The sequence below is a fragment of the Rhinoderma darwinii genome, chromosome 2 (genome assembly GCF_050947455.1).
Source record: "Rhinoderma darwinii isolate aRhiDar2 chromosome 2, aRhiDar2.hap1, whole genome shotgun sequence".
NCBI classification, from domain to species: Eukaryota; Metazoa; Chordata; class Amphibia; order Anura; family Rhinodermatidae; genus Rhinoderma; species Rhinoderma darwinii.
The window spans coordinates 317,893,829-317,919,773 of record NC_134688.1 but is presented as its reverse complement, the minus strand read 5'-3'; the positions used below and the strand labels follow the sequence as shown (position 1 = coordinate 317,919,773).

The following is a 25,945-nucleotide window of genomic DNA, read 5'->3' as shown; positions in this document are numbered from 1 at the left end:
TGTCTGTGAAAATGAAAATCTACTTTTTTTCTGAAAAAACATACGATGTTTTTGTTTTTACAAAGGAATAAAGGAGAAAAAGCACCCCAACATTTGTAAAGCAATGTCTCCAGATTACGGCAATACCCCATATGTGGTAAGAAACTGCTGTTTGGACCCATGGCAGGGCTCAGAAGGGAACGAGGGCCATTTGGATTTTGAAGCGCAGATTTTGCTGCATTGGTTTTCGGTGCCATGTCGTGTTTGCAAAGCCCTGGAGGGACCAGAACAGTGGAAACTCCCCAAAAGTGACCCCATTTTGGAAACTACACCCCTCAAGGAATTTTTATAGGGGTATAGTTAGCATTTTGACCCTACACGGTTTTTGCTGAATCTATAGGAGTTATGCCGTGAAATTGAAAATCTAAATTTTTTCTAATAAAATGTAGTTTTAGCTCAGATTTTTTCATTTTTACAACATATAAAGGAGAAAAAACACCCCAATATTTGTAAAGCAAACTCTTTTGAGCACAGCAATACCCCATATGTGGTAATAAACTGCTGTTTGGTCACATGGCGGAAGTTAGAAAGGACGGAGCACCATTTGACTTTTGGAGCTCAAGTTTTGCTGGAATGGTTTTCGGCCCCATGTCACATTTGCAAAGCCACTGAGGGGCCAAAATAGTGCAAACCCGGCAAAAGTGACCCCATTTGGGAAACTATACCCCTCGTGGAATTTATCTAGCGGTATAGTGAGCATTTTGACCCCACAGTTTTTTTGCTGAATTATTGGGATTATGCAGTGAAAATGAAAATCTACATTCTTTCCACTAAAATGTTGAATTGTTTTCATTTTCACAAGGAATAAAGGAGAAAAAGCGCCCCAATAATTGTAAAGCAATTTCTCCCAAGTACGGCAATACCCTATATGTGGTTATAAACTGCTGCTTGGATACACCACAGGGCTCAGAATGGCAGGAGTGCTACTTGGCATGTAGATTTTGGTTGATTGTTTTTTGGGCGCCATGTCGCATTTGCAGAGCCCCTGAGGTACCCGTACAGTAGAAACCCCTGAGATGTGACTCCATTTTGGAAACTATACCCCTCAGGGTAATCATCTAGGGGTGTACTGAGCATTTTGATCCCACAGGTGTTTCATAGATTGTATTAGAATCAGGCAGTGAAAATAAAAAAAAAGTTTTTTCCCAAAAATATGTAGTTTTGCACCCAATTTTTTCCCCCACAAGGGGTAATAGGAGAAAAAACACCACATAATTTGTTACCCAATTTCTCCCGAGTACGGCATTACCCAATGTTTGGCCCTAAACTGCTGTTTGGGCACATGGCAGAGCTCAAAATGGAAGGAGTGCCATGTGGCTTTTAGAGCACAGATTTTGCTGGACTGGTGTACGTGCCATGTCGCATTTGCAGAGCGCTCTTAGGTACCAGAGTAGAGTGTAAAACCATGAGAAGTGACCCCATTTTGTAAACTACACCCCTCAAGGCATTTATCATTTGCCTGGACATATGACAGGGCTTAAGAGTGAAAGGCGCATGGGAGACCTATTTTGGTGATTTTCGCAGCATTAGCCCACAATGGCAGGGCTCTGGGGTCAAATAGTAAAACAAACCCCCAAGTAGTGACCCCCATTTTGGAAACTGCACCCCTGAAGGCATTTTATTAATGGGTGTAGTGAGCATTTTGACCACACAGGTTTTTTTTTTTCTATTAGAAATGAATGCTCAGTGGATGGTGCAAAGTGAAAATTTCCACAGGTATGTGCCATTTTAGTGTACAATATTTTGTGCCCAGTTCGTGCCACTGAAGACAAATACCTCAAACTGTTAAACGGGTTCTCCCGGGTATAGCGATGCCATATATGTGGACGTACACTGCTGCTTGGGCACGCTGCAGGGCGCGCCATTTGGCTTTTGGAGCGTGGATTTTGCTCGCTAGTTGTTCTGTTTGGGGTTTTTCTGGTATTTCAGTTTATGATGTGGGGGAATACGTAAGCTGTGCGGAGAACATCAGGGGTATAATAATGGTGTAAATAAATAATAATCTGCAGATATGTGGCCGGTGTCGCACTGATAAATGGTGCCAGATCTTATCCGCTTTTGGACACTTTGCACATTTTGCATCGCCATGTTCTGAGAGCCAAAACGTCTTTCTTTTTTCTCCCCCGGAGCTGGATGAGGGCTTATTTGTTGCAGAACAATCTGTAGATCTCGTTGGCACCATTTTGGGGTACATGCGATTTTTTGATCACTTTGTATTTCATTTTTTTGGCAAACCAGGTGACCAAAAACCTGCAATTCTGATGTTTTTTATTTTTATTTTTTTTACGGCGTTCGCCATGCGCTATGAATGCCAATTTTACGTTATTCTGTGGGTCGGTACGATTACGGCGATACCATATATATATATATATATAGTTTTTCTTATGTTTTGCAGCGTCTGCACGATAAAATCACTTTTGTTTCAAATTTATTTTTGGTGTCACCATATTCTGAGAGCCATAACTTTTTTTTTTTCCATCAAAAAAGCTGCGGGAGGGCTTGTTTTTTGCGGGACGGGCTGCGTTTTTTAATGGTATAATTTTGGGGTACATGCAACTTTTAGATCTCTTTTTTTATTCTGTTTTGCAAGGGGTAGTGACTAACAAACAGCGATTCTGTAATAATTTTTTTACGGTGTTCACCGTACGGGTAAAATAGCGTGATATTTTTATAGTTTGGGTCGTTACGGATGCGGGGATATCACATATGTGTACTTTTTTTTATGTTTTTTGGTTTTTCCTATAATAAAAGACATATTATAGGAAAAAAGGCTGTTAGCGTTTTTTAACATGAAACTTATTTTTTTTTACTTTTTTACAACATTTTTATTAACTTGTTTTAACTTTTTTTTGTGTCCCACTAGGGAACTTGAAGGCATGAAGCCCTGATCGCTATTCTAATACACTGCACTACCTACATAGTGCAGTGTATTAGAGCTGTCAGCTATTCACTGACAGCAAGCCTATTAGGCTTCGCCTCCCTGCGGGGCCTAATAGGCTTCCGTACTAGGAAGCGATTGTTAGGCTATGGTTGCCATAGCAACCATCGGAACACTCGCGGGTGCCGATGGTTGTTATTAGCAACCATAGGGTACGATCTAATCACTTAGATGCAGCGATAGCCGGCAGGAGACCGCTGTGAATGGTCCCCTGCCGTCTTACTGTGCCGATCAACTGTCAAACAGTTGACGGCACAGTTCAGTCACCTTGTCCTTTGACAGGGTGACAGTTTTTAGCCAGGACGCACCGGTACGTCCCTGTGCCTTAAAGCACTTCAATGCAGGACGTACCGGTGCGTCCTAGTGCGCTAAGGGGTTAAATTGGTCTTCAGCATTGTCTCACATTTGTAATTGGTGGCGTTGTTCATGATTCTCCATACTTACACAAAATCGCCACCATCTTATTAAGCACATTTACATATTTGTGACAGTCTGGTTTGACCCTACTTACCTTCGTGCTGCTTCAATATCATGTTTACCTTTAATACGCTGGCAAAACAACCATATCTGGCTTACGATTGATTCGATGTCTTTTTATTGTGTGACTTATCCTTCATTCCATCTTTTAACTTGTCCAATGTCTTTATTCAATAAAATTTGTGTCTTTTTTGTATCTCCATGTGCTTAGTCGATCACTTTTTCTTGGTAGTTTCTAATGGCAACTGGAGGCCTAATAGTGGCCTTCTGCCTAGTACGGAAACCTTCCAGGCCCCGTCCAGAGGCAGGGCATAAAAGGTTTCCGTAGCCGTCGGCAAGATGGCGCCGGCATCATCAGCAGTGGATGTCAGCTGTATGTTACAGCTAGCTCCGATTCCTGCTATTAACCTCTTTGATGCAGCGATCAAAAGCGATTGCTGCATCTTAGTGGTTGGCAGCAGATCGGCAGCTCTGCCCTGCAATCGCAGGGCTGCCAACTGCTGCTATGGCAACAGGAGGCATAACAATGGCCTTCTGCTCTGCCATTACGGAAGCCGATTAGTCCCCGCGCGGAGGCAAAGCCTAATCAGCTGGCGGTCAGTGAATGACTGACAGATATAACACATCGCACTACATCGGTAGTGCAATGTATTAGAAAAAAACCATCTGACAGTTGGACCTTCAAGTCCCCTAGTGTGACTAAAAAAAAAAAAAAAGTGAAGTTTCAAGTAATAAAACACAATTACCCTTTCTCCCTTATCAAGTCCTTAAGGGTCAGTTCACAGAGTTTTTTGATGCGAAAACCGCGTCGGAAAACGCGCCAAAAATGCCTCCTATTGATTTCAATGGGAGACGGAGGCCTTTTTTTCCCACGAGCGGAAAAAACGGCTTGCGGGAAAAAAGAAGGGACATGCCCCATCTTCAGGCGTTTACGCCTCTGACCTCCCATTGACATCAAAAGGGGGCAGAGAAAGCGTATTTTGCGGCCTATTTGTCCTGCGGCACACAATGGCCGCAGGCGAAAAACGCCGCGAAAAACGGCGTGCAGGCAGAGCAAAACCTGCCTCACAATTCCAAACGGAACTGTGTGGCAGATTTTCTGCCTGCAAAAAACTGTGTGAACCCAGCCTTATTATTGAAAAAAAAAGCAATAAACCATACATATTTGGTATCGCCGCAACCATAACGGCCTGAACTATAAAAATATTATGGTCACTTTGCCCTACAAAAATTTAAATAAAAAGTGATCAAAAAGTCGCATGTATCCAAAAATAGTACCTATAAAATCTAGAGCTCGTCTCGCAAAAAACAAGCCCTCATACAGCTCCGTTGCCGAAAAATCTTAAAAAGTTAATAAGTTCTCACAACATGACGACAAAAGTAATTTTATTGTGCAAAACGTGGTAAAACATAAAAAAACGCAATAAATTAGGTATCGCCGGAATTGTACAGAATAAAGTGGACATAACGCATGGTGAACGCTGTATAAAACAAACTAAATAACTATGTTAGAATGCTGTTTTTTGGTCACCTGGCCTCCCAAAGAAGGATAAAAAGTGATCAAAAAGTCGCATGCACCCCAAAATGGTACCAATAAAAACTAAATCTCGTCCCGCACATCCCTCATACCACTAAGTCTATGAAAAATAAAATTAATTAAGGCTCCAATATGTCAGGAAATGTAAAAAAAAGTTTATCAAGGCCCTAAAATTAGGGAACCAGGAAGGGTAGGACCCAAACATATCTGCTGGAAGCGAGGGCGCCCGTACTATACCAGGGCAACACTTTCCCAGCAAAATTCCCCAAAGTGCACAGGTGCAGAATGTGGACCAAAAGAGGAATAAGTGGACCATTTATCAGTGTCACTGGCCTGTGCATAAAGGATTGCTTCACAGCACACATCTATGGATTATTCTATTGTTTTTTTTTACCTCATTATTATACCACCTGACTATGCCCCTGATGTACTCTGCAGGGGCTTACATGTACCCCCACATTATAAGCTGAAATACCAGTAAAACTACAAACAAAACTACCACCAAGCAAAACCCACGCTCCAAAAGACACATGGTGCTCCCTCCCTTCTGAGCCCTACAGTGTGCCCAAACAGCGGTTTACTTCCACATATATGGCATCGCCAAACCAGGGAGAACCCTGTTAAGAATTTTTGGGGTGTGTGTGTGTGTCTCCAGTGGCACAACATATTTGCTACTGGAATGGAATATCTAGGGAAAAATTTTAATTTTTACTTTGCACCATCCGCAGTGCAATCATTTATGGAAAAGACCTGTGGGGTGAAAATGCTCACTACACCCCTTAATAAATGCCTTGATGGGTGTAGTTTCCAAATGGGGTCACTTCTCTGCGATTTATTTTATTATTTCACATCAGAGCCTCAGCAATTGTGAACCAATACTTTGTAAGTTGTCAAATGAGGCCTTAACTTTGCATGGTACTTTCACTCCTGAGCCGTCACATGTCCAGGAAAAAGATTAGGGCCACATGTAGGGTGTTTCTAAAACCGGGAAATACAGCATAATAATTAGAGAGCTGTCTTGTTATGGTGGCACAAGCTGGGCACCACATATTGGACAATGAAATGGCATAGCTATGGAAAAATTGCCATTTTCACTCTGCAACATAGAGTGCACACTAATTTCTGCAAAACCCCTGCGGGGTTAACATGCTTACTACACCCCTAGGTGAAAACTTTGAGGGGTGTAGTTTCCAGAATTGGGTCACTTCTGGTGGAGGTGGGGAGGTTTCAACGATTTTGGTCCCACAGGGGCTTTGCAAATGCAACATAGTGACCAGAAACTAATCAAGCAAAATCTGCACTCCAAAAGCCAAATGCGACTCCTTCCCTTCTGAGCCCTACTGTGTGCCCAAACAGCAGTTTATGACCACATATGGGGTATTGCCATACTCAGGTGAAATTGCTTTCCGAATGTTGTAGTTCTTTTTTTCATTTATTTGTTGAGAAAATGAAAAATTTCGAGCTAAAACTACGTCTTATTGAAGAAAAGGGATTGTTTTTATTTTCACTGCCCAATTCAAATAAAACCAATGAAACACCTGTGGGGTCAAAATGCTCAGTACACACATAGATGAATTCCTCAAGGGCTGTAGTTTCCTAAATGGAGTCACTTTTTGTCGTTTTCTCTGTTTTGGTCCTCAAATGCGACATGGCCTCCGCAAACCATTCCTGCTAAATGTGATCTCCAAAAGCCAAATGGCACTCTCTCCCTTCTAACCCCTGCCGTGTGTCCAAACAGCCGTTTATGACCACATGTGGGGTATTGTTTTACTCTGCAGAAATGGCTTTACAAATGTTGAGGTGCTTTTTCTCCTTTAGTACTTGTGGAAATTAGAAAAAAAATTATCTAAACCTACATTTTATTTGAAAAAAAATGTAGAATAATTTTCACGGCCTACTTCCAAGAATTTCTGCAAAAAAACTGGGGGGTGAAAATGCTTACTATACCCCTAGATTATTTCCTTGTGGGGTGTAGTTTCCTAAATGGGGTCACTTTTGGGGTATTTCCACTGTTTTGGCACAGCAAGAGCCCTTCAAACCTGACATGGTCCCTAAAATATATTCTAATAAAAAGAAGGCCCCAAAATCCTCTAGGTGACCTTTTGCTTCTGCGGCCGATGCTTCAGTACATTACCACACATGTGGGATATTTCCTAAAACTGTAGAACCTGGGCAATAAATAATGAGTTGCCTTTCTCTGGTAAAACTTTGTGTTACAAAAAAAAAAATGGATTAAAAATGTATTTCTGCAACAACAAAAAATAAAATTTGTACATTTCACCTCTACTTTGGTTTAATTCCTGTGAAATGTCTAAAGGGTTAAGAAGCTTTCTAAATGCTGTTTTGAATACTTTGAGGGGGGAGTTTTTAAAATGGGGTGAATTATTGGGGGTTTCTAATATATGTCACTAAAAGCCACTTCACAACTGAACTGGCCCCTGTAAAAATAGCCTTTTTTTTATCCCACACCGTGAACGGCACTAAAAAAAAAAAACTGAATTAAAAAAAGGTGTATGTACCCCAAAATGGTACTAATAAAAACAGCTCACCACGCAACAAACAAGCCATCACAGAGCTCCATCAACAGAAAAATAAAGTCAAATTTATTTTTAACAATTTGTTTTTTTATTTTGTAAAAGTAGTGAAACAAAGAAAATTAAATAAAATAATTATTTAAAATTTGGTATTGCCGTATTTGTGTACGTTAAACCTTTAGTGACCAGCCTATTTTAGGCCTTAACCCCTTCCCTCTTTAGCCACTTTTGACCTTCCTGACAGAGCCTCATTTTTCAAATCTGACATGTGTCACTTTATGTTGTAATAACTTTGGAATGCTTTAACCTATCCAAGCGATTCTGAGATAGTTTTCTCGTGACACATTGGACTTTTAGTTACTGGCAAAATTTGCTCGATACATACAGTATTTAAATGTGAAAAACACCAAAATGTAGCAAAAAATTTCAACAATTACCATTTTTCTAAATTTAAATGTATCTGCTTGTAAGACAGGCACTTATACCACACAAAGTAGTCTCTAATTAACATCCCCCATGTCTACATTAGATACATCGTTTTTTGAACATCCTTTTATTTTTCTAGGACGTTACAAGGCTTAGAACTTTAGCACCAATTTCTCACATTTTTAAGAATTTCAAAAGGCTATTTTTACAGGGGCCAGTTCAGTTGTGAAGTGGCTTTTAGGGACATATATTAGAAACCCCCAATAATTCACCCCATTTTAAAAACTCCACCCCTCAAAGTATTCAAAACAGCATTTAGAAAGCTTCTTAACTCTTTAGACATTTCATAGGAATTAAACCAAAGTAGAGGTGAAATTTACAAATTTCATTTTTTGTTGTTGCAGAAATACATTTTTAATCCATTTTTTTTGTAACACAAAGTTTTACCAGAGAAACGCAACTCAATATTTATTGCCCAGGTTCTACAGTTTTAGGAAATATCCCACATGTGGCTCTAGTGTGCTTATGGACTGCAAAAACAGGCCTCAGAACTAAAGGAGCACCTAATGGATTTTGAACACTTTTTTATTAGAATATATTTTAGGCACCATGTCAGCTTTGAAGAGCTCTTGTGGTACCAAAACAGTGGAAACCCCGCAAAAGTGACCCCATTTGGGAAACTAGTCAGAAAAGGAATGCCTGCAGGCAAACAAAACCCAATTTCCTGACCACCCAATAAGTAATGAGGATAAAGTTAGAATTTACAACCTTTATTAAGCTACGTGTAGCAAGAACAAACTATACATAAATTTTAAAACTTTCACTGCCACAGACCGAAGTCAATTTAACAGCTGTAGAAACCTAGCAAAGTATCTAAAGTTTGCAGTGTGTGCCGAGTGTCGGCAGACAGTTAGTGCAGGGGCATCAGTGCCACTATTAACATGCAGACGAAGATCCAGCTGAGGCAGGAATTAAAAATTAACAGAGCCCCCCCGACATGTTTCGCTAACTAGTAGCGTCCTCAGGGGTACATGGGGCTAATGGCGGCGCCGCGAGAAAACTACTCCTCTTATGGGAGTGTGGAATGACGAGAGGTGGGTGTGTGGACGACAACCAATCCGGCGAGGCCAACCATCGGGAGCAACAGGGGAAAGTGAGCATCCAATAGGAGGCCAGATAACGGGCGGCCCATAGCAGCCCGTGAACTGCCAGTAATACAGACAAGTGCCGAGAAAGTTAAAAGACGGCACGCCTGCGCAGTGAGGCGGCTGAGGGACTCAGAGCGGAGCCGAACAAGGCGGCTTGGCTCAAAGTGTAACAGAGCACAGGGGATCGGCGCGTGCGCCGTAAAGACAAAAACGGACTTTGTGCAAGGGACAACTGACAGCCACCATGACTCACACATACAGAGTGTAGGGCCGTTTTTATCTCACTTAACTGTGATCTGTATATGCACAGGTCTATACAAGGACCCAGTGCAATACTACATAAAAGGCAAAGTGCCCAAGTGTCCCTCACAGTCCATGTACATAGTGCATCACATACTCCCTTTGAAAGGGCCAACCGGTAGCAGCCGCTCGTCCACACCACCACCTCTAAAGTGATCCTAAAATTCAATAATGAATAATATAAGATGACAAAGAGCATGAGGGCACTAAAATGCATCCTCATTCATACATCACAATAGAACAGAAAAGAGGGGAGAGAAGAGAGAGGAGAGAGAAGGGGCCGCCAAGTGCATAAAATGCATAGTAAGGTCAGATAAGAACAGTGAATCAAAATAAAGCATATTTATAAATATAATCATATAGCCCCCTTGTCAGGAGGCCACAATAAGAAGATGTTGCCGGCAAAGTAGCCGAGAAACCAAGACAGTAAAAACGAATAGAGTACAATATAGACAAATCCATACAGAAGCGTGAGACGCAGAGAAACTCACAAAAATGCACTAAACGTAAAGCCCTCATTAAGTCCCTGAGGGGTCATGGAACCGAGACGGTGAATCCATCTTGCCTCTTCCTGTAGAAGCCTACGATCCAGATTACCTGCCCTGGGTCCCAACTTAAGCTGTGCAATGCCCCAAAATTGGAGCAACTTCGGATTATCAGGGTGATACCTATGCATATGTCTGGCAAGAGTGGTGTCTTCCTTAAGGTTGATGGTACTGAGATGTCTGGACACCCTTCTCCTCAATTCCTGCAGAGTTTTACCCACATAAAGTTTTGGGCAGGGACATTTGGCCAGATAAACAACTCCAACACTCTGACAGTTAAGAAATTGTTTGATGTCATAGGACCTGCCGTCAAGAGGATTAATAAAACTCTTGACTCTAGGCATCAATGGGCAAAAAGAACACCTGCCACAGGGATGAAAACCCGTGACAGGTGACTTCAGCCAGGTGGATGGTGCCCGTAAGGAGGTTGATGAAAAATGGCTATGTACTAAAAGATCACGTAGATTTTTTCCCCTACGGTAGGTAATGGCGGGGTTGGCAGGGATTGCCTCTTTTAGATCAGGGTCGGCAGTGAGAATAGACCAATGCTTCTTCAATACTCTAACGACTTGGGAGGAGCAGACATCGAACGTGCCAATACAACGGATGGTACCAGAAGTCGCTGACAATGCAGACCCAGCACCACCAAACAGAAAGTAGGTCAGATCTAAGAGACGCCCTAGCCCTGGCATAAGCCCTATGTAACCACTTTTTCGGGTATCCTCTTGCCAAAAATTTTTGGTAGAGACCAACACACTCCCTCTGAAAGGATAGCTCATCAGAGCAGTTGCGTCTGGCCCGCAGGTACTGGCCAATAGGTATCCCTCTTTTGAGGGCAGGAGGATGATAACTGTCCCAATGCAGAAAGCTATTAGTAGCTGTAGCCTTACGGAATATGTCGGTTTGGATACCACCACCAGGGTCCAGAGAGATCTTCAGATCAAGAAAATTGATCGTATGATCGTTAATTTCATAAGTAAATCTCATGCCAATAGAATTGTTGTTGAGCATAGACATGAAGTCGACAAATGTGTTGACATCCCCATCCCATAGGATGAGAATGTCATCAATATATCTACCCCAAAAGGAGATATGTGACGTGAAAAAAAGTAGATCATCTGAAAAAACAATAGTGTCCTCCCACCAACCCAGGAAAAGGTTGGCGTAGGTAGGTGCACAAACGGTGCCCATTGCTGTGCCTTTTATCTGATGATAATATTTGGCATCAAAGGTGAAGAAATTATGTGTGAGAAGAAAACGTAATAGTGATAAAACAAAATCATTGTGTCGCTGAAATTGGGTACCCTTAGTGCTCAGAAAGTATTTGACTGCAGTGAGGCCCAGATCGTGTTGAATATTGGTATAAAGCGACTCCACGTCTATGCTCGCCAACATGGTAGTAGAGGTGACAGTGATCTCCTGGATCCTGGTGACGGTATCCTTAGTGTCCCTAAGATGGGACGACAGAGCAGAAACAAAAGGGGACAGGATCTCATCCACATAGAGGCTGATACCCTGCGTCAAGTTATCATTACCCGAAACTATGGGCCTACCAGGGATAGGGCGTTTGTTCTTATGAACCTTTGGTAAGGCATAAAAAGTTGCCAGAGTGGGTGTAGGGTTATATAGACGCTTAAATTCGTCCAAAGTAATAAGATTATCACTTTTAGCATTAGTGAGCAGATCGTACAGTTCCGACAGATAACCAGTAGTGGGGTTGCTTTTTAAGGTGACGTAGGTGGTTTTGTCATCTAATAATCTGTGGACCATGCCTGTGTAATCAGCACAGTCCATAATCACGATATTGCCCCCTTTATCGGAAGGTTTAAGTACTAGATCTGCATTACCACATAGCTCATCCAGTGCCAGTTTTTCATCGCTGTTAAGATTACCAAAGGGCATAGATCTGTCATTCCTACGTTTCTTAAGGTCATTACAGACCATTTTAACAAAGACTTCGATATGTCCATATTGGGAAAAAGGGGGGGTAAGCCTGGACTTAGGGCGTAATGTAGAAAAAGGGCCCACCGCATCAGCGGCTCCAAATTGATTCTCACGAAGGAGACTCTCCAAGTCCCTCATGGTATTTTGTTCCTGACGGTCAAGACGGATGTTATCCTGTGTAGAGCCCCTGAAATGTTTATGTAGGGCCAATTTTCTGGCAAATAAATTTATATCCTTTGCCCATGTGAACTCATCAAAGGGAGGTGCAGGGGTATAGGAGAGTCCCCTCTGTAATAGAGTCAACTGATGAGAATTCAATATATGTGAGGATAGGTTAAATATCTGCATGTTGTCATTGTTAGTGGCAAGTGCGCTGGGAATTATTATTTGCGACCCCAGTGCAAGTTGGGAGGTCCTAAAAAAGAAGATGTGACAGAGGAGCCCATAGCAGTGTTGGATGCACCATATCCGTCTCCCAGTGTGGTTGGCCTCGCCGGATTGGTTGTCGTCCACACACCCACCTCTCGTCATTCCACACTCCCATAAGAGGAGTAGTTTTCTCGCGGCGCCGCCATTAGCCCCATGTACCCCTGAGGACGCTACTAGTTAGCGAAACATGTCGGGGGGGCTCTGTTAATTTTTAATTCCTGCCTCAGCTGGATCTTCGTCTGCATGTTAATAGTGGCACTGATGCCCCTGCACTAACTGTCTGCCGACACTCGGCACACACTGCAAACTTTAGATACTTTGCTAGGTTTCTACAGCTGTTAAATTGACTTCGGTCTGTGGCAGTGAAAGTTTTAAAATTTATGTATAGTTTGTTCTTGCTACACGTAGCTTAATAAAGGTTGTAAATTCTAACTTTATCCTCATTACTTATTGGGTGGTCAGGAAATTGGGTTTTGTTTGCCTGCAGGCATTCCTTTTCTGACTATATATTGCACCCGCTGACTACCCAGGGTCAAATCTGTGTTTTTTGTCATTTGGGAAACTACACCCTTTGAGGAATTTATTTAGGGGTATAGTAAGCATTTTGACCGGACAGTTTTTTTGCAGAAATTTTTAGGAAGTAGGCCATGAAAATCTACATTCTTTCAATTTCCAAAAGGACTAAAGGAGAAAAAGCACCACAACATTTGTAGAGCAATTTCTCCAGAGTAAAACAATACCCCACAGGTGGTCATAAACGGCTGTTTGGACACACGGCAGGGCTTGGAAGGGAAAGAGCGCTATTTGGCTTTTGGAGCTCAAATTTAGCAGGAATGGTTTTCGGAGGCCATGTCGTATTTGCAAAGCCCCTGAGTGACCAAAACAGTGGAAACCCCTCAAAAGTGGCCCCATTTTGGAAACTACACCCATTGAGGAAATTATCAAGGCGTATAGTGAGCATTTTCACCCCACAGGTTTTTTGCAGAAATTATTGGTAGTAGGCCCTGAAAATAAAAATCGATATTTTTTCTAAAAAAAATGTAGGTTTAGCTAATTTTTTTCTCATTTCCACAAGAACTGAAGGAGAAAAAGCACCGCAAAATTTGTAAAGCAATTTCTCCCAAGTAAAACAATACCCCACATGTGGTAATAAACGGCTGTTTGGACAAACGGCAGGGCTTAGAAGGGAAAGAGCACCATTTGGAGCTCAAATTTAGCAGGAATGGTTTGTGGAGGACAGGACGCATTTGCAGAGTCCTTGATTGGACTTAACAATAAAAAAGCCTAAAAAGTAACCCCATTTTGGAAACTACACCCCTTGAATAATTCATCTACGGGTGTAGTGATCATTTAACCCACAGGTGTTTCCTAGAATTTATTAGAATTGGGCAGTGAAAATCAAAACAATCCTTTTTCTTCAATAAGACGTAGCTTTAGCTCAACATTTTTCTTTTTCTCAACAAATAAAAGGGAAAAAAAAAAAAAAAAAAAAGAACCCCAACATTTGAAAAGCAACTTCTCCCGAGTACGGCATGACCCAATATGTTGTCATAAACTGCTGTTTGGGCACATGGCAAGGAGCAGAAGAGAAGGAGCGGCATTTGGAGCACAGATTTTGCTGGATTGGTTTCTTGACACCATGTCGCTTTTGCAAAGCCCCTAAGGTACCAGTACAGTGGAAACAACCCAAAAGTGACTCCATTTGTGATACCCCTTCAGGAATTAATCTAGGGGTATAGTGAGCATTTTGAACCCACAGCTGTTTCACAGATTTTATTTGAATTGGGTAGTGAAAATAAAAATTAATTATTATTTTTTCCAATAAGACGTAGCTTTAGCGCAAAATTTTTTATTTTCTCAAAAAATAAAGCAGAAATAGAACCCAAACATTTGTTAACCCCTTAAGGACGCAGCCTAGTTTTGGCCTTAAGGCTCAGAGCCCATTTTTCAAATCTGACATATTTCACTTTATGTGGTAATAACTTCGGAATGCTTAAACCTACCCAAGCGATTCTGAGATTGTTTTCTCGTGACACATTGGGCTTCATGTTCGTGGTAAAATTTGGTCGATATATTCAGTGTTTATTGGTGAAAAATTGCAAAATGTAGAGAAAATTTTGAAAAAATTGCATTTTTCTGAATTTAAATGCATCTGCTTGTAAAACAGACGGTTATACCACCCAAAATAGTTACTAGTTCACATTTCCCATATGTCTACTTTAGATTGGCATCGTTTTTTGAACATTTTTTTATTTTTCTTGGACGTTACAAGGCTTAGAACATAAACAGCAATTTCTCATATTTTTAAGAAAATTTCAAAAGCCTTTTTTTTAAGGTACCTCTTGAGTTCTGAAGTGGCTTTGTGGGGCCTATGTATTAGAAACCCTGATAAAACACCCCATTTTAAAAACTAGACCCCTCAAAGTATTCAAAACAGCAGTTAGAAAGTTTTTTAACCCTTCAGGCATTTCACAGGAATTAAAGCAAAGTGGAGGTGAAATTTGCAAATTTCATTTTTCTTGCTGAATTTCAATTTTATTCATTTTTTTTTCTGTAACACAGAAGGTTTTACCAGAGAAATACTACTAAATATGTATTCTCCAGATTCTGCAGTTTTTAGAAATGTCCCACATGTGGCCCTACTGCGCTCGTGGACTAAAACACAAGCCCTAGAAGCAAAGAAGCACCTAGTGCATTTTGAGGCCCCTTTTTTATTAGAATATATTTTAGGCAGCATGCCAGGTTTGAAGAGGTGTTGAGGTGTCAAAACAGTAGGAATCCCCCAATAGTGACCCCATTTTGGAAACTACACCCCTCAAGGAATTCATTTAGGGTTGTTGTTACCATTTTGACCGCACAGTTTTTTCACAGCACGTATTTGAATTGGGCTCTGAAATGAAAAAAATTTCATTTTTTCCAATAAAATGTCATTTGTGATCAAAATTTCTTATTTTCACAAGGAACAAAATACCCCATTTTGTTGCCCAATTTGTCCTTAGTGTGGCAATACCCCATTTGTGGTGATAAACTGCCGTTTGGGCCCATGGGAGGGCTCAGAAGGAAAGGAGCGCTATATGTTTGTTGGAGTCCAGATTTTGTTGGATTGGTTTTCGGGTGCCATGTCGCATTTGCAGAGCCTCAGAGGTATCAAAGCAATGGAAACCCACCAAAAGTGACCCCATTTTGGAAACTACACCCCTCAAGGAATTCATTTATGGGTAATGTGACCATTTAGACTCCATAGTTTCTTCACAGAACTAATTTGAATTGGGCTGGGAATTAAAAAAAAATATATTTTTTCCAATAATATGTCATTTTAGCTCAAAAATTCTTATTTTCACAAGAAATAAAATACTCCATTCTGTTGCCCAATTTGTCCTGAGTGCGGCAATACCCCATTTGTGGTGATAAACTGCCGTTTGGGCCCATGGGAGGGCTCAGAAGGAAAGGAGCGCTGTGTGTTCTTTGGAGTCCAGATTTTGCTGGATTGGTTTTCGGGTGCCATGTCGCATTTGCAGAGCCCCAGAGGTATCAAAGCAATAGAAACCAACCACAAATGACCCCATTTTGGAAACTACACCCCTCAAGGACTTCATTTATGGGTGTTGTGACCATTTTGACCCCATAGTTTTTTCACAGAACTTATTTGAATTGGGCTGGGAATGAAAACAAAATTATTTTTTTCAAATAATATGTAGTTTGGGCTGAAAATTTCTTATTTTCACAAGAAACAAAATACCCCATTCTGTTGCGCAATTTGTTCTGAGGGCTGCAATACCCCATTTGTTGTGATAAACTGCCATTTGGGCCCATGGGAGGGCTCAGAAGGAAAGGACCACCATTTGGCCTACTGGGGATTTTCTAGTGCGAAGTCATGTATGCAGAAGCCCCTGAGGTACCAGAACAGTTGAAACCCCCAAGAAGTGACCCCGTTTTAAAAACTACACCCTTAAGGCATTCATCTACATGTGTAGTGAGCATTTTGACCGGAGACCTACACCCCATAAACTGTAATGTGGGTTCTCCCGGGTATGGCAATACCCTACATGTGGCTGTTATCAGCTGCCTGGACAAACAGCAGGGATCAGAGGGGAAAGACGAGGGGGGATAAGCTGTGTGGAGTGCATCAGGGTAAGTAAAATTGTGGTAAATTATAAACCAAGGGATGTATGATAAATTTTAAAACACTTTCATACAGAGCTCTGGTTATTCGGACACGTGTCACATTGATATATTGTGTCATCCATTATCGCCCTCTTATAGCAGACTTTGCACCTCTTTTGACTTTTTCCCTTCTTGCCAGTTTGGGGAACTTCTCCTGGAAAGTGTTGCCCTGGTACGATGCGTGTGGGCTCGCTTCCAGAAGTACTGGGTGCCCCCCCCTTCTTGGTCCCTAAAGATTAGGTTCTTGATAATCACCTCTTGAAATCCCAGGAAAGTTCCCGTCTGGCCTGCACATCGACGTAGCATGTACGCATTGTACAATGCCATCTGTATGATGTGCCCGGCCAGCTTCTTATACCACACCGCATGGCGCTGTAGGGCTTCAGGGCTTGATCTTACAAGTCCATCCCTCCCATGTACCTATTGTAGTCCAGGATGCAGTCTGGTTTGGGGGTGGCCTTTCCTTCATATATCCTAAACCTGTAGGTATACCCTGATGCACTCTCACAGCTTATACATCTTCACGCCATACCTTGCCCTCTTACCCGGCAGGTACTCGCGGAATTGAACCCTCCCTTTAAAATGTACCAGGGACTCATCAATAGAAATACACTTCTCAGGGGTGTATGCTTGGGAAAACCGGGCACTGGAAAGGTCTAATAGGGGTCTCCGTTTATACAAACGGTCAAAACTGGGGTCATCTCGGGGTGGGCATGGCTCATTATCAGTATAATGTAAGAAGCAAAGTATTGCCTCATTTATTTATTTTTTTAGGTTCCAGTTCAGTTCTGAAGTTGCTTTGAGGGGCCCATATATTAGAAACCCCTATCAAACACCCCATTTTAGAAACTAGACCCCTCAAAGTATCCACAACAGCATTTAGAAAGTTTATGAACCCTTTAGGTGTTTCACGGGAATTTAGAGCAAAGTAGAGGTGAAATTTACATTTTTTTTTTTGTCAGAAAATCCTCTTTATACCATTTTTTTTATAACACAAAAGGATTTATCAGAGAAACGCAACTTAATACTTATTGCCCAGATTCTGCAGTTTTGAGAAATATCCCACATGTGGCCCTCGTGCGGTAATGGACTGAAGCATCGGCCTCCGAAGCAAAGGAGCACCTAGTGGATTTTGAAGCATCTTTTTTATTAGGCACCATGTCCGGTTTGAAGAGGTCTTGTGGTGCCAAAACATTGGGAACCCCCCAAAAGTGACCCCAATTTGGAAACTAGACCCCTTGAGGAATCCATTGTAGTTTTCTTGGGGTGCATGCGGCTTTTTGATCAGTTTTTATTCTATTTTTAGGTGGCGTGGTGACTAAAAAACAGCAATTGTACGATTGTTTTTTTTTTCGTTTTTTTTTACAGCGTTCACCGTGCGCTATAAATGACATATTCACTTTATTCTGCGGGGCGATACGATTACGGCGATACCAGATGTTTATAGGTTTTTTTTATGTCTTATGGCGTTTGCACAATAAAATAAGTTTTGTAAACAATCATTCACTTTTTGTGTTACCTTATTCTAAGAGCCATAAAGTTTGTATTTTTCAATCAATAAAGCCGTGTGAGGACTTATTTTTTGCGTAACGAACTGTAGTTTCGATCAGTACCATTTTTAGGTACATGCAACTTTTTGATCTCTTTTTATTCCATTTTTTGGGAGGTGAAGTGACCAAAGAATTGTGATTGTGGTTCGGTTTATTATTTATTTTTTTTACGGCGTTCACCGTGCGGGATAAATAATGAAATAATTTTGTAGTTCAGGCCGTTACGGACGCGGCGATACCAATTATGTATAGTTTATTTGTTTGTTTATATATTTTTATTAATAATAAAGGACTGATAAGGGAAAAAGGGGGATTTTTACTTTTAATACTTTTAAATCTTTTATTTTCTTATTTTTACACAACTTTTTTTAACTTTTTTTTTACTTTATTACTTTGTCCCACTAGGGGACATGAGGGCAGGAGGCTCTGATCGCTATTCTAATACACTGCACTACATGCGTAGTGCAGTGTATTAGAACTGTCAGCTACTCACTGACAGCAAGCATAGTGGGTCCTGACGTTGTCAGGACCCACTAGGCTTCCGTCTATGGCATCGCCGGACGCCATTGTTTGGTGTCCGGTTGCCATAGTCACCATCGCCGGCCGCTATCGCGTAGCAGGCCGGCGATGGCAGCTTAACCCCTAAAAAGCCGCGATCTCTATAGAACGCGGCTTTTAAGGGGTTAATCAGCGGGGACACAGCGATCGGTCCCCGCTGTAGGAGCTGTGACAGCTGCTGAACAAGACAGCAGCGTCACAGCTCCTGTATGTGTCGGGAGGACGGCCGAAACGGCCGTTACTCCCGAGACGTACTATTACGGCATGGAGCGCGAACGATACAGCTGCCATGACGTAATAGTACGTCAAGGAGCGGGAAGGGGTTAAGCAATTTCTCCCGAGTACGGCAATACCCCATATGTGGTTATGAACTCATATTTGGGCACACGGAGGGGTTCAGAAGGGAAGGAGCGCAATTTAGCTTTCGGAGTACAGATTTTGCTGGATTAGTTTCTGGTCGCTATGTCGCATTTGCAAAACCCCTGTGGGACCAAAACAGTGGAAACCCCCCAAAAGTGACCCCCATTTTGGAAACTACACCCATCAAGGTATTCACCTAGGGGTGTAATGAGCATGTTAACCCTGCAGGTGTTTTGCATAAATTAGGTTGCACTCGATATTGGAGAGTAAAAATGGGATTTTTCAAAAGATATGCCAACATGTGGTGCCCCCATAACAAGACAGCTCTCGAATTATTATTCAGTTTCCCGGTTTTATAATCACCCTACATGGGGCCCTAATCTCTTGCCTGGACATTTGACAGGGCTCAGGAGTGAGAGAGTACCATGCGAAATTGAGGCCTAATTTGGCAATTTACACAGAATTGGTTCACAATTGCAGAGGCTCAGATGGGAAATAATAAAAGAAACCCCCTAGAAGTGAACCCATTTTAGAAACTACACCGCTCAAGGCATTTATTAATGGGTGTAGTGAGCATTTTCACCCACAGGTCTTTTCCATAAATAAATGCGCTGCGTATGGTGTAAAGTAAAAATTAACATTTTTCCCCAGAATTGCCAATTTAGTGGCAAGTATGTCGTGCCCAGCCACTGGAGACACACCCCAAAAATTGCTAAAAGGGTTCTCCAGGGTATAGTGGCGCCATATATGTGGAAGTAAACTGCTGTTTGGGCACACTGTAGGGCTCAGGAGGTTGGGAGCGCCATTTGGCTTTTGAAGGGTATATTTGGTAGTAGTTTTGTTTGAGTATTACAGGTGTTTCTGTTTATAATGAGGGGGCATAGGTAAGCTGGGCAGAGTACATCAGGGGCATAGTCAAGGGGTATAATAATGGGGTAAACAATAAAATAATCCAAAGATGTGTGTTACGCTGTGAAGCAATCATTTCTGCACAGGCCGGTGTCGCACTGATAAACGGTGTCCTTACTTATCCCCCTTTTGATCCACACTCGGGACCTTTGCAGTTTGGGGACTTTTGCTAGGAAGTGTTGTCCTGGTATAATACGGGCATCCTCGCTTCCAGCAGATATGTTTGCCCCCTCCTTCCTGGTTCCCTAATTTTAGGGCCCCGATAAATCGCCTCTTGAAACAAATGAAATGTTTCCCTCTGATTTCCACAACTGCATGTTTTTATTTCCTGACTTATTGGAACCTTAACTAAATTTTCTTTTTTCATAGACGTAGTGGTATGAGGACAGTGTTTTTTTTGTGGGACGAGCTGTAGTTCTTATTGGTATCATTTTGGGGTACATGCGACTTTTTAATCACTTTTTATCCTATTTTTTTGAGAGGCAAGGTGACCAAAAAACAGGAATTCTACCATAGTTTTTAGGGGTTTTTTATACAGCGTTCACCACGCGTTATAAATTAAATGTTAACTTTATTCTGCGGGTCAATAAGATTCCGGCGATACCTAATTTATAGCACTTTTTTAGGTTTTACAACTTTTTACACAATAAAATTACTTTTGTAAAAAGAATGTATTTTTTCAGTCGCCATGTTGTGAGAACCATAACGTTTTAATTTTTTCGTCGACGGAGCTGTACGTGGGCTTGTTTTTTGCAAGACGAGCTATAGTTTTTATAGGCACCATTTTTGGATACATGCGGCTTGCATCCCTCCCCCCTCTTCCTCCACAGCATCTCAGCTATTTGCATACTGCCACGCCCCTCTATGTTCACAGGCCATTCCCTGCTCTAAATTACAGTCACCCAGCTCCCTGCATTGTCACACACACACCCAGTAATAATCACAGAGGGATGATGGTGGTTATATACAGGGATGGACAGTGATGTCAGAGGATACCACAGAGTCCCGAAACAGAGCCTATACTAGCGCTCTGCCCGGGACTCCGGCTCTGGTGAAGCCCCTGAAATCACTGTCCATATAAGGACAGTGATGTCAGGGATTCCACAGAATCCAGAAGCAGAGCCACATCTCTCCTCTTACACACCCTCTCCTCTTCTCTGATCGTCCACACTGCAGCCAGGCAGTGAGGGAACTCCGAGAGAAAAGACGAAAGAGGGGGCGTAAACGACGAGATATGAGGAGGCGGGGGCGTGTACTATGATTGATGACTCTTCTTGTCTTTGCTCAGCCAGCATTTCTGGCTGAAAAGAGGCACAGCGCGTCATCAACTAGGTTTACAGGCAGTGGGACCAGAGGCGGAGCTCTGAAGAGCACATGAAACATCTGCCTGGCCCACTGCCCTTGTACGTAGTTGATGATACGGTGTGCCTCTTCTCAGCCGGTAGTGCTGGCTGTGTAAAGACATGGAACGTCACAGGAAATGAAACATTTACTCCGGATGTGATCACATGACCGCTAATTAGAAGTAGCCGTTCCAAAAATAAAAAGACATTATATTAGAAAGTTAATTGTACATGTCACCTTAGGTTAAAATAGAATTAAAATGTATTCCTGGCCAATCCCATAGAACTCGTTCCTTAAATGAAATAACTGGAGAATAAAATAATTGGTTACATAAATTTACCAGAATACCCCTAGGGACATGCATTTCTCTGTTTGCTTTATATGCGTGTTTTAAAGGATTAAATAACATTTTAGGCTGGGTTTACACACACAAATTTCTCACTGATCAAATCCATTTAAATTTGTGTAAACTGAATGGTTATCATCTGATCAATTATACAATTGTTAAAAATAGGTACTAAAAATTATAGAGTTCCACCAGTGGAAATCTGTTCTGTTGGAATGCTTATCGCTAATGCTTCAAATTTTCACGGATGTTTGTGGTAAGTGCTGTGAGCATAGCGTTTAGTTAACTATCATCCGAGACAAATTTACAGCTATGCATGGGATAAATTCCCATAATATTAATCAATAATTTTCCATGAGAAAATCCTGGTTATTGTGCGAAATACCTTTTTGTGTATAACCCCCTTACTGATGAACATTCAGATTAAAGGGGTTGTCCACTACCAGACGAATGATGACCTATCCAACTTATAGGTCATCAGTATATGATCGGTGAGGGTCGGACACCCGGACCCCGCACCAATTAGCTGCTCCGGCTGCCTGCGGGCACCGTGTGAAATTGCTCAGTATGTAGTGTACGGAGCCGAAAGCAGTTGGCTCCGTACACTGGATAGCGTCTATGCTGCAGAACTGCTGCTATTCCGTGACAGGAGCCATCTGCTTCTGGCATGGACGTCTGGTGCTCGGACGCAGCTGGAGCAGCTGATCGGTGCGAGGTCCGGGTGTCGGACTCGCACTGATCATACACGGATGACCTATCCATTGGATAGGTAATCAGTTGTCCGGTAGTGTACAAATCCTGTAATGGCAGGAAGGAGGTGAAGGGAACAAGTGAGCCCTAATCTACCCACCGCCCTGTCCCTGCCTACTTGCAACGACCCGCCCTAGGCGACGGGGTACAACTTGGCGGCGGTCCCTACGCTGTCTAAGTGCAAGGGAGACAAACAGGGAACACGCAAGGGAATACAGTAGCCCACGGAACGCCGCGAAGAAACGGAGCGGTGAATGAGCCAGTCAGGATCAGAAAGTAGTGGAGTATACAAACGGGAGCACGGAGCAGAAGCAAGCCAGGGGCAGAGCAACGCAGGATAAACGGAACTGAAGCAAGGCAGAAGCACGGCAGAAGCAGGCTGGAGCAAGGCAGCAGTGGGGCCAGGAATCCAAGAAGAATAACAAGCAAGGAGGAAGAGAAGACGGCAGGTATAAATGGACAGGGGGCGGAGCTAACTCTGACTGACCAGGCCGCGATAGGCTCTCCCACTCCTGAGCCTGCCACCCTGATTGGTGGGAGCAGGTGTCAGTCTCAGAGGTCTGGCCTCAGGTGTCGACTGATTAATCCTGGGAGTATACCCAGACGTAGTGCCTGGCAGATCCTTTACAAATCCCTTTAAGGAATAAAATAAATAAAAATTGGAATGTTTGTCCAATCAGTGGCAAATCTTTATGTCTAGCTAAGAGTTAAGAACATGCAATATCCATATACAGTATAAAAGCAAGTGTTTATAATAAGCAGACCGTCTTACCTTCCTCTACAACCTCCCCTACAAAAACCTTGGCGATACCAGACATGGCAATGACAACATTCTGGGAGACGGAGCAGCCAGTAATGGACTGAATGAGCTGTAAAGAAGGAAATGAGAGAAAATAAATGACCAGACATCACCTCAAGCTGTGCCAGAACTGCTGCTGAGGAGGATAATCGTCCTGGCACGGCTTGAGCTGATGTCTGGTCAATCTCCCGTCGCTCCGGTGAAGGAACTGCGGGACTAAGTGATGTCACAGCGTGATCTCTCGAGATCACGCTGCGGTGTGAATAAAGCTGGGAATAAATAAAGAGAAGCATATGACGCTGATTGGTCAGCGTCATACACTTTTCTTTACAATGTCCACTTGGTGAAACTAACAAGAAAGGGCCAGTTGGGCATTTAGAAAAAAATTAGCATACATGTAAAAATAATCAGAACTTTGTCACTAATAAACGTTTAAAAAAAAAACAAAAAAAAAAAAACAGTAGTTACCTACAACAAAGTGTTTATTAGATTAGGTAGGAGATAGAGAAGTATTAAACTGGTGACAGAGCCTCTTTAAAGGGAGAAACAGTCTGTTTCTAAAGGGCTCCAGGCCTATTAAAACAAAAAACCCACTTGGGTGCCTTTGACTTCCAAATCTAAAAATGTCAGAGATTCCGCCCTGGAGACAGACAGACAGACATACAGACAGACACACGACGAACGGGAATCACAGCAAAAGGTGAACCGAGGCGAAGCTCTGCACGGACGGATTGTCTGATTGGAAGAATGTCGCTTAGTGATCCATTTTGTACTGCAAGTGAAATTGGACGTCACATCCCAAGCCTAGGACGGCAACCGGTGTCAACACAAACCATCAGAAGGCGTTTGCTCGACATTGGGTCAGACGTCCAGCTACTGGTGTTCCATTGACCACATGCCACCGCTGTCAAAGGCTATCATGGTGCACAGCAAGACAGCTATGGAGGCTGGGTTGGAGGTCTATCCTCTTTAAGCGATGAGTCCCGTTTTGTCTCGAACAGAATGATAGCTGGAGATTGGTCTGGAGACCACGTGGGCAACGCCATGAAGAGGCCTTCACAAGGGAACCACAAAGAATGGAGATCTAGGCAGCACATACAAAAAAAATACTTTTTATTCACCCATTCGAACTTTCCGCTCTTCAGAGCCTTTCTCAAGCATGGTTGAAAAAGGCTCAGAGGAGCTGAAACGTTGCATGGGAGAATAAAAAGTTATTTTTTTTCTACATGCTGCCTAGATCTCCTTTCTTTGCCATTGTTGGGGACGGTTGGATCCAGTCCTGTTTGGCTTGAACTCCTATTTTTATTAAGTATTCTGGTGCAGTTACCACTTTTTTGTACTTCACAAGGGAACATCACACAGGTCCTACTCCTAGCATTATGGTGTGGGGTGGCAAATGTAAGGTAGCCGAACCACTCTAGTCTTCATTTCAGGTACACTAACAGGTCAGCCTTACATTGATTTAGTCGTAGAACCAGTGGTTCTCCAAAACGTCCCAGAATCCGTTTTTCAACAGGACAACGCCAGGATGCATGTTGCTTGTGCTACTGTGAGCAGACTGCGTGGCCTGCACGTGCTACCATGGCCTGCAGCGTATCTGGACTTCCATCAAGCAGATATGGGATGTCATTGGTCAGCAGCAGCAAAGGGAGCTGCCAGCAGCCAATCTTGAGGATTTGCATGCCCAAGTGCATTCAGCATGGCATTACATTCCTCAGACCATTTATAACCTCATTGATAGCACGCCAAGGCATGTAAGTGCGTGTATTTCTGCACGTGGCGCTCATCCTTGATGCTGAATAAATCAAGATGTTTGGATTATTTGGTTTCCATTTTTTATCATTTGCATATTACTAACATGTCTATTGATCCTGTGATTTCTAAAATTCTAGAATTTGATATTTTTGGTGTTGCAATTTCTAGATGGATAGATGGATAGATGGATAGATGGATAGATGGATAGATGGATAGATGGATAGATGGATAGATGGATAGATGGATAGATGGATAGATGGATAGATGGATAGATGGATAGATGGATAGATGGATAGATGGATAGATGGATAGATGGATAGATGGATAGATGGATAGATGGATAGATGGATAGATGGATAGATGGATAGATGGATAGATGGATAGATGGATAGATGGATAGATGGATAGATGGATAGATGGATAGATGGATAGATGGATAGATGGATAGATGGATAGATGGATAGATGGATAGATGGATAGATGGATAGATGGATAGATGGATGGATGGATAGATGGATGGATGGATAGTTTATCTGCAGATATTAATTACAATCTGACCAGAGGACCAGTTAATATTAAAACTATAAGGGCTTATGCATACGAACAATGTTTTCTTCAGTGTCCTATCCCTTTTTTTGCGGATAGCGTACTGAACCATCCATTTCTATAGGGCCATGTACACATTGTTGTTCTTTCAGATCCGTGTGTCTGTTACGCCAAATTATAGGACATCTTATCAATGTTTGCCGTCCGTCTCACCGATCTTAGTGTCTGGGTCCGCAAAAAAAACAAAAGACAGCACACAGAAACCTGTTGGCTGTATTTTACCCTCAGCAACACGAAAGCATGATACCGAATGACCGTATTCATATGCAGTGGTTGTGATGTGGCCAAAATCCGCACCGACGTGCATTTTACCACAGCTTTTAAAATTGATTTACGCTCGCATGTCTTTGCAGGTAAATAGAAAAGTTTTACTTTACAAGACTGAGCGGCCGTTAATTTGAGACCTTGAACGATTTGTGGCAGAACTGCATGTCTGCGTGGTTTTCGCCCGTGCCACAGCTGCTACAGGAGGGCGCACACTTAAAAA

The 25,945-nt window shown here is 42.3% G+C and overlaps 1 protein-coding gene across 1 annotated transcript in view; it reads right to left on the bottom strand.

Moving 5' to 3' along the window:
* TAF11 (TATA-box binding protein associated factor 11) overlaps nucleotides 1–25,945 on the bottom strand; it is a 49,439-nt gene that overhangs the window by 19,165 nt on the left and 4,329 nt on the right. The window contains exon 4 of the mRNA XM_075850640.1: nucleotides 23,071–23,167. Within this exon, the coding sequence (XP_075706755.1) occupies nucleotides 23,071–23,167 (97 nt within the window). The remainder of the gene's footprint in view (nucleotides 1–23,070; nucleotides 23,168–25,945) is intronic.